Consider the following 9,362-nt stretch of genomic DNA (forward strand, 5'->3'; position numbering starts at 1 on the left):
GGTCTGGGTCAGGGGAAGGCACAGTGCTAGGTGAACAGGCCGCTCTCCTCTCCATGCCCACAAGAGGAGAGTCTCACCTGCTCGGGGATTATCCGGGTTTTTGTCTGGGTGGCAGGACAGGGCCTTCTGCCTGTACGCCTTCTTTACCTGGAAGAGTCAAATGATGTAATTTACTTCTTACTCAGGTCTCAACTCAGGGACAAACATGACAACCTTATTTAAAGTGATAGATGCCCTCATTCCCACCTAAAAGAGGCTGCTGGCTCCCACACTAAGACTCACTTCACTACTGCCATGGAGATTTGCAGTGGATCAGGCAAAGAATACTGAGGAAGCCGGCCACTGCCCTCCTTGCCCCCAGCTGGTCTTTCCTGTGAACATCTCATCTCACCACAGTATGTGACAAAGGGCACCTGGAAGGGGCACGGTGTCCTGTTTTTTTCTACAGCCGCTTGGAAATAGATACTCTTACACACTCTTGGTGGGAATATAACCTGGGGCGATCTTTACAAATTTAGCCATCAAATTTTCAAATGTATTCTTTCTTTCTTTCTTTTTTTTTTTTTACATGGGCAGGCACCGGGAATCGAACCTGGGTCCTCAGGCATGGCAGGCAAGCACTCTTACCTGCTGAGCCACCGTGGCCTGCCCCGTATTCTTTCTTTGACCCACTCCCAGAATTTGTAGAAGTATGCCAAAATAAATATACAAGGCTGCTCCCTGAAACATTGTTTATAATAGCCCCCAAAGGAAACAACCAAAATCTCCATCCACCAGGAAACCCATTAAAAACACTGTGATAGAATCATGTCTGTATGTGCTGACATATTAAGATCTTTAATATATAATGAGTGAAAAGAGCAAAGCGCAGCACAGCATACACAGGTGATCACTTTGGGGATTAAAACAAATAAACAAATGAGTTAAATATAAACAGTTGCAAATACTCATGTATATGCATGATTTTAGTTTGAATTTTTTTTTCTCAAAGCAAACATAAGAGACTTAGGGATTTCCTTTGGAGAAAGGCTGAAGGTGGAGGGGAAGGAGGCATGTAATTCTCGTTTTATACCTTTCTGTAGTTCAAAGTTCCAAAGCTTACACAAGTCTTGCCTTATTAGCATTTTTTATTGCCAACAGGGGTTATTTTGGCATGGAGATTATGGTCCATTTTTAGTTTTCATCTTTGCATTTCTGTGTATTCAAAAGAAAAGCCCTTAATATTTCTTATATTAGTAAACGAAAACAAACACGATTCTCTTTCATATATTATCTAAAACCGAACAGAATCCCAGAGCCCACCCCCTGCTTCCTCAGGGCCCCCTGGCTTCTGCTGCTCACACCTCCTGGGAGGAGCCTCTGGACCCAGAACTTCCCTGGGCAGCCAAGCAGACTGGCTTTCCTGACTCCTCACATGGGACCAATAAACAATCCTAAAGGAAAGCGTGCTAAATAGGGGCCTTGTGAGGCAGGCAGCCAGCGTCTGCCAGGGGAGGGCCTGCTGGGCAGGTGCCTGACTCAACTCCTTCCTTCACTCGCTGCCAAGGCAGGGCAGGCAGCCACCGTGCCCAGGGAACTGAGGAGAACCTGTGGGGGTGTGCTGCCACCTGCTGGGCATGGTGAGCACCAGCCCTCCCCCAGTGGAGCCGGGGGTAGCCAGAGCCGCTCCCAAGGCCTGGCCGAGGGCAGGTGTGGACTTGCCTGCCGCCTCCCTGACAGCCCACCTTCCCACCCATCTACCTGTACACAGCTGACCGCCTGCTCCCGCCCCCCACACCCTTTCCCGCCCTAAACAACTAAAATGAGGGAGGTGATAGCTTTATATAAATATAATCTTACATTTTAAATATCATCTTTACTCTTTATGTCCCTTATTCATCTTTTCTCCCTTTCTCTTTCTTTCACCTCTTCCACTGGTGTCCCCAACGTCATTTCCTTTTTATTTTAAACCAAACCTTTATCATATATTATTTTCATTTTAGGGTCCTTTATTTGACATTTTTTTTCAATAAGTAAACAATACAAAAATAGATACTACTTTATATATATATATATAAAATGTAAAATATAAAGGAGAAGCTAAAAAGCTAATTCTCTTTCCCCATTTCTCCTCTCTTCTCTTTAAGGTTTCAACATTAACTAATCATTCTTCCTTCTTGATCAAACAAGGATAAGCACCTACACACATTTATAGGCGTCTTAGTTTTCTGTCTTTTGCTCGGGGTCTCCCAGGTGCGTGAAGAAGAGGCAGAGAGAAGGCATCAGTGTCTTGGAGATGGCCCATCATTCGGGCTGTCTGCCAATCTGCCAACCCGCCCTGGGAATGAACTTCTTCAAATCTAGGATTAGTAGAAATGTCTGCTTTTGATTCAAGGAACTCTTTTAAAGTGGCTACTATATTCTATTTCATAAATCTAAGAGAGACAGCAAAAGGGAGAGAGAGGGTCAAGAAGGACCAGTAAGAAAGCAAGATAAAAGGGGCATGGGATGGGTTGGGTGGTGGTACATTATTTTATTATTTATTTATTTTAAAATTTTTATTAATAAAACCAATCCACATACAATATGAACATTCTTTTTTATCACATAGCTGTATATTCATCATCATGATCATTTCTTAGAACATTTGCATCAATTCAGAAAAAAAAATAAGAAAATAGAAAAAAAATTCATACATACAACAGTGAGTAAAAAAGTGTTTGCAAAGATCCCTTGGGGGAATGGTGACAGAGAGGGAAATTCAACTTCCCCATGTGGAGAATTCTTGATATTCTCACAAGCAGTGGGGACAGCCAAAGCAATAGGCTGAGCCCCCAATCTTGGGGTTTGTTCATATGAAACTTAACCCCACAAAGGATAGGTCAAGCCTACTTAAAATTAGGCCTAAGAGTCACCCCCAAGAGAACCTCTTGTGTTGCTCAGATGTGGCCTCTCTCTCTTAGCCAACATGACAAGCAAACTCACTGCCCTCCCCCTCTCTCTACGTGCGACATGACTCCCAGGGGTGTGGACCTTCCTGGCAACATGGGACAGAAATCCTAGAATGAGCTGGGACTCAGCATCAAGGGATTGAGAAAACCTTCTAGACCAAAAGGGGGAAGAGTGAAATGAGACAAAGTGTCAATGGCCAAGGGATTCCAAACAGAGTCAAGAGGTTATCCTGGAGGTTATTCTTATGCACTAAATAGATATCACCTTGTTGGTCAAGATGTAATGGAGAGGCTGGAGGGAACTGCCTGAAAACGTAGAGCTGTGTTCCAGTAGCCATATTTCTTGAAGATGATTGTATAATGATATAGCTTTCACAGTTTGACTATGTGATTGTGAAAAACTTGTGTCTGATGCTCCTTTTATCTACCTTATGGGCAGACAAGTAAAACATATGGAATAAAAATAAATAATAGGGAGAACAAATGTTAAAATAAATTTAGATTGAAATGCTAGTGATCAATGAAAGGGAGGGGTAAGGGGTATGGTATGTATGAATTTTTTTCTGTTGTCTTTTTATTTCTTTTTCTGAATTGATGCAAATGTTCTAAGAAATGATCATCATGATGAATATTCAACTATGTGATGATATTGTGAATTACTGATTATATATATAGAACGGAATGATAAGTTAAGAATGTGTTGTTTGTTGTTATATTTTTAAAAAAATTTAAAAAGAAAAAAAATTCATACATACCATATCCCTTACCCCCCTTCACTGATCACTAGCATTTCAATCTAAATTTATTTTAACATTTTCCCCCTATTATTTATTTATTTTTAATCCATATGTTTTACTCATCTGTCCATAAGGTAGATAAAAGAAGCATCAGACATAAGGTTTTCACAATCACACAGTCACATTGTGAAAGCAATATCATTATACAATCATCTTCAAGAAACATGGCTACTGGAACACAGCTCTACATTTTCAGGTAGTTCCCTCCGGCCTCTCTGTTACACCTTAACTAAAAAGGTGATATCTATTTAATGCATAAGAATAACCTCCAGGATAACCTCTTGACTCTGTACTTGGCTTTTCAATTAAATAGGGAAACAATTGTTCTCACTAAAAAAAAAATGTATTTATGTGCTAATGGGATGTTAGTTTATATATATTAATTTGCTTCCTTACCAATTCTCTTTTCAGAATGTGTTCCTCTGACAAATGTCTAGTAGCAGTCTCATCAAATTTTATTTGAAGCAACTAGTACAACTATACCCATCTCGGAGGTCCTCCAACCCCTACAAGTCTCCCACACTCCCAACAAACACAATTTACCCCAGTGAAATTGGTATGTCCTGGCTCCCCATTCCCCCCAGGCCTGGCCGGTGCCTCAATTTCCAAACCACCACCGAAAGGCTTAGAGGACTGAATGCTGTGTTTCCCGGTTCTCCAGTTTAAAAATCACCAGTTCCACACACTGGAGGATGGATGAGGCAGATGGATTAGCAGGCAGATGGATGAGGCCCAGAAAGTCAGGGGAAGGCTGGTATTGGCTCCCAGAGAGGGGAGTGTAAGGGTAGAGGGAGTTGTCTGAGGGCTCCCATTCCTCCCGGGGCCTTCTGAAGGAGCATCTCAGGCACCTAGCTGGAGGCTGGGGATACAGAGGAAAACCAGGTGTGTTCCCTGTCACCAAAGAGGAAGGACACTGCTGAGCAAGGAAGATGGCTGTGAAAACAATTATTTCACAGTTAGAGTGGGGGAGATGCTGTACAAGGACTCCGTGAAGACGGGACCACAGGGGAAGGAGGGATCAACACAGCCCTGCAGGCTCTCTAGACAGGGCAGGATCTGAGCTGGGCTTAAAAGATGAGTAAGAGTTTCCCCAGCAGAGAGATGGGGAAGGGCATTCAACACAGAGGTGTGAAAGAGCATGGGCTTCTCTTCAAGCCCCAGACCATCTTAAAAGAGAAATATGAAAGTTTTGCTTAAATGAGGAAAAGGTACTGGCAACTAAAAAGGATATGAAAAGAGAGAGGCATGATTGCAATAAAAACCTGGAAATAAAATGATGTTTTTTGTCAAAGGATAAAATTATTAAAACTTCAACCAACAAAAAATAACAGAAGAAAACTGTGGGGAAAGAACAAATTCATACAAATAGGTTTGAATGCATGGATGTAGTATGAAGAACTGCTAGGTTATGGGAGTATACATATAGGCAAAGAAATGCCAGCTGAGTAAAGAAGAGGAGAAAACAAGGATTTAAAAATGACAAAGTTAACGCAGGTATGTTACTGGAAATATATGAAAGTGATTCCAAAGGCATATATGCTCTACTCATAAAGTAGAGAGCAGAACAAGTAGAGAACCTACGTGGTCCTCACTGGGAGCAGGGCCAAGCTGTGGCGAACCCTCCTGATGGAGGAGGCGTATGGAGTTCTCCTTTGCTGAGGAACCTGAAGAACCTAGATGGTCTCTGCCTGCTGTGAAAATGTATCTTATGGCACAAATGCAGCACACAAGATTAATGGAACATAAGCCTGCCCATGAAACGAATCACAGTAAGTGTAAAAATTTAATATATCGTAGAAGATGCTACTCAATCCTAACATTTAGTGGAAACATAATTGGACTTTCATCTCAAAACCAAATACCAAAATAATTACAGTTAGATTGAAAAAAAAACTAAATATAAGAAAACAAAATGAAAAGAACCTACAAGAAAAAAAATGAAGGGACTCATTAATCTGCTTTCAGGGTGGGGAAGAAATTCTAAGCATAAAGCAAAGGGGGAAAAAATCACATACAATAAATCAATCTAAATGAGGAAAATTTTTTTAAGTTTCTCTAAGTAAAAAATCATCAACAATCCCAATTTTAAAATGGGCAAAGGACTTGAATAGTAATTTCTCCAAAGAAAATACAGAAATGGCTAATAAGCACATGAAAAGATGCTCAACACTGATGTGGTCATTAGGGAAATACAAATAAAAACACAATGAAATGCCACTGAATTGTACACTTAAAAAAAAAAGGTTAAAATAGCAAAATTTATGTTATATCTATTTTACCACATAACAAAAAGAAAAAAAAAAACAGAGACAAAATGCAAAGGTGGGGAAGGGGGAATGGAAACTGAGGGGATATGCAACACCAGAATGACTTCATAGCCAGAGAAACCATGCTGCAAGACCATCTAGGGTGCCAGCCCCCTCTTGCCACTTTTAAAAAATGGGTAATGCAGTGTCAACATGGGTTCCAATCACTGGGTGGATAAGTGGGGAAGTAAAAAAGGTGTTTTCCCAAACCTTTAGGAAAAAGTGGATTTTTGTTTATAGAGAGATTCTTTTTTCCTTTTCTTTTGGCTTTTATTTTAAAATCTTAAAAGTTGTACTGCAGACTGCAGACATGATTGCCAATATGCAGGCGAAGAGTCAATGGAAACGTGTTAAAAAAACTTCCTTTGTGAATGGGCATCTAAATTTATCACTGGGGTCCATAGAGAAGGCTGGAGAAGGTAGCGAGGAGCTGCTGTATCAGCTACTGCAGCCTGAAAACAAAAATTTGTCTTTTTGAACTTTAAAATTGTTCCTTTGCAATTTGTTTTATTTTTGTTTAATCAAATAAACAGGAGGGTTTCTCTCCCATGGGGAAAATAAATAAATAAATAACTGAGGGAAGTGTCTGTGTCAGATATGCCAGACAGAATCCTATGTAAAAAACTCATACAAAGTTGTAAGGAAAAAGCAAACTACAACAAGAAAATAGAGAAAGAGCATGAAGAAACAATTCATAGAAGAATATTAATGGTTACTAATAAAAAATGTTCAGCCTCACAGACACAAATATTTAAAATCATTTTCCACCTATCAATTGACCAGTAAAGAAGGTTAGTATTTACTGTTGTTAGCAATGTGGTGAATATGTAAACTGACGATGATTCTAGAAAGTAATCCAGCAGGACATATCAAGGGACTTTCCTGACCTTTTAACCTCTTCTAAGAGCCCATTCCTTTTTTTTTTTTTACACTTTTTTTTATTAATTAAAAAAATTAACAAACAAAACATTTAGATATCATTCTATTCTACATATACAATCAGTAATTCTTAATATCATCACATAGTTGCATATTCATCATTTCTTAGTACACTTGCATCGATTTAGAAAAAGAAATAAAAAGACAACAGAAAAAGAAATAAAATTATAAGAGAAAAAAAAGACTATACATACCATACCCCTTACCCCTCGCTTTCATTTACCACTATTTCAAACTGAATTTATTTTAACATTTGTTCCCCCTAATATTTATTTTTATTCCATGTGTTCTACTCTTCTGTTGATATAGTAGCTAAAGGGAGCATCAAACATAAGGTTCTCACATTCACAGAGTCTCATTGTGAAAGCTATATCATTGTTCAATCATCATCAAGAAACATGGCTACTGGAACACAGCACTACATTTTCAGGCAATTCCCTCCAGCCTCTCCAACTACATGTTGAACAACAAGGTGATATCTACTTAATGTGTAAGAATAACCTCCAGGATAACCTCTCAACTCTGTTTGGAATCTCTCAGCCATTGACACTTTGTCTCATTTTACTCTTCCCCCTTTTGGTCAAGAAGTTTCTCTCAATCCCTTGATGTTAATTCTCAGCTCATTCTAAGGTTTTTCTCAGTCCCTTGATGCTGAGTCTCAGCTCATTCCAGGATCTAAGAGCCCAGTCTTCAGAAATATTTAGAAATTCATACAATATTTATAAACACTGCTGTTCATTTATAGCATTATTCATAAAGCAGAAAAGTAAGGATAATTTAATTTAAATTCCAAAACAACAACAAAAATAGTAGCTGGCACTTATATACTTCCTTATGGCAAGCTCTGTTTGAAGTGCTTTACATACATTAACTTATTTAACCCTTAAACAGCCTTATGAGTAGAAAATATTCTTATCCCATTTTTACAAATGAGAAAACTGTGACATAAAGAGGGGTTGAGTAAATTATGAACACTGAAAATTTATTCAGTGAAAAACCATGCAATCACTGTCTTAGGCAGCAGCCATTCTATAACAAGCAAAACACCACTGAAAAAACTGTGGCCCCACCACACCATCAAAGGCCAAATGAGGACCCTATACTTCTGCCCAGACCGTAAGGAAGCACCCTCCTGAGGTGGTGTTAGAGAAGGGAGCCAAGACTTTCATCGCCATCAGATGAAAATATAAAAATATCCTTGGAAGAGAGGATTATAAGTTTCTACGATAAGTTTATATTACTTTTTGCATCTGGAAAAATAATTGTTAATAAAACACCAACAGTTTGGTCTAGTTTCTTTCCCCTATTCTAAGCTAGGAGGCATCATGGTTCACTGAAAGAAAAAGTTCTGAAACTGACAGATGTGTTTTCAAATTCTGTATCCTCCACATACTGTTAGCACTGTGGGCAAATTACTGAACTTCATTCAGCCTTAAATTCTTCAGCTACAAAGTGAGGAAAACAATACCTACACTGAGGGCTGTTGTAAAGACGAAAGGAAACAACATGTGAAGTACTTGACAAAAACTAGGTACTCAAGGTAAGTTCCCAAACCTCTTCTTTATCTACCTGGAAAGTACAGATACTTCAGATGGTAACTGGGTCTTCATTTAGCAAGAACCCATCTTCTGGGGAAAATTCAACTTCCCCATTTGGAGAATTCCTGATATTCTCACAAGCAGTGGGGACAACCAATCAATAGGCCAAGCTCTCAATCTTGGAGTTTGTGCGTATGAAACTTATCCCCATAAAGGATAGACTAAGCCTACTTAACATTAGGCCTAAGAATCACCCCCAGAGAACCTCTTTTGTTGCTCAGATGTGGCTCTCTCTCAGCCAACATGGCAAGCAAACTCACTGCCCTCCTTCTGTATGTGGGACAATACTCCCAGGGGTGTAAATCTCCCTGGCAACATGGGACAGAAATCTTACAATGAGCTGGGACTCAGCATCAAGGGATTAAGAAAACCTTCTTGACCGAAAGGGGGAAGAGAAAAATGAAACAAAATAAAGTGTCAGTGGCTCAGAGATTTCAAACAGAGCTGAGAGGTTATTCTTACGCATTATATAGCTATCCCCTTTTTAACTTAAGGTATATTAAAGAGGCTGAAGGGAAGTACCTGAAACTGCAGAGCTGTGTTCCAGTAGCCATGTTTCTTGAAGATGAATGTATAGTGATACAGCTTTTGCAATGTGACTGTGTGATTGTGAAAACTGTGTCTGATGCTCCTTTTATATTTGGTATGGACAGATGAGTAAAAAATATGGATTAAAAATAAACAAATAACAGGGAGAATAAATGTTAAAATAAATAGATTGAAATACTAGTTATCAATGAAAGGAAAGGGAGTAGTGAGGGGTATAGAAGAAAAAAAAACAGGGGGAACAAA

The 9,362-nt window shown here is 39.3% G+C and overlaps 1 protein-coding gene across 2 annotated transcripts in view; it reads right to left on the reverse strand.

The window, feature by feature from the left end:
- DNAJC17 (DnaJ heat shock protein family (Hsp40) member C17) overlaps window positions 1-9,362 on the reverse strand; it is a 66,510-nt gene that overhangs the window by 10,501 nt on the left and 46,647 nt on the right. For both annotated transcript variants that reach the window (XM_077127485.1, XM_077127486.1), the window contains exon 2: window positions 78-147. In XM_077127485.1, coding sequence (XP_076983600.1) covers window positions 78-147 — 70 coding nt within the window. The remainder of the gene's footprint in view (window positions 1-77; window positions 148-9,362) is intronic.

Source organism: Tamandua tetradactyla, chromosome 14 (genome assembly GCF_023851605.1).
Source record: "Tamandua tetradactyla isolate mTamTet1 chromosome 14, mTamTet1.pri, whole genome shotgun sequence".
Classification (NCBI taxonomy): Eukaryota; Metazoa; Chordata; class Mammalia; order Pilosa; family Myrmecophagidae; genus Tamandua; species Tamandua tetradactyla.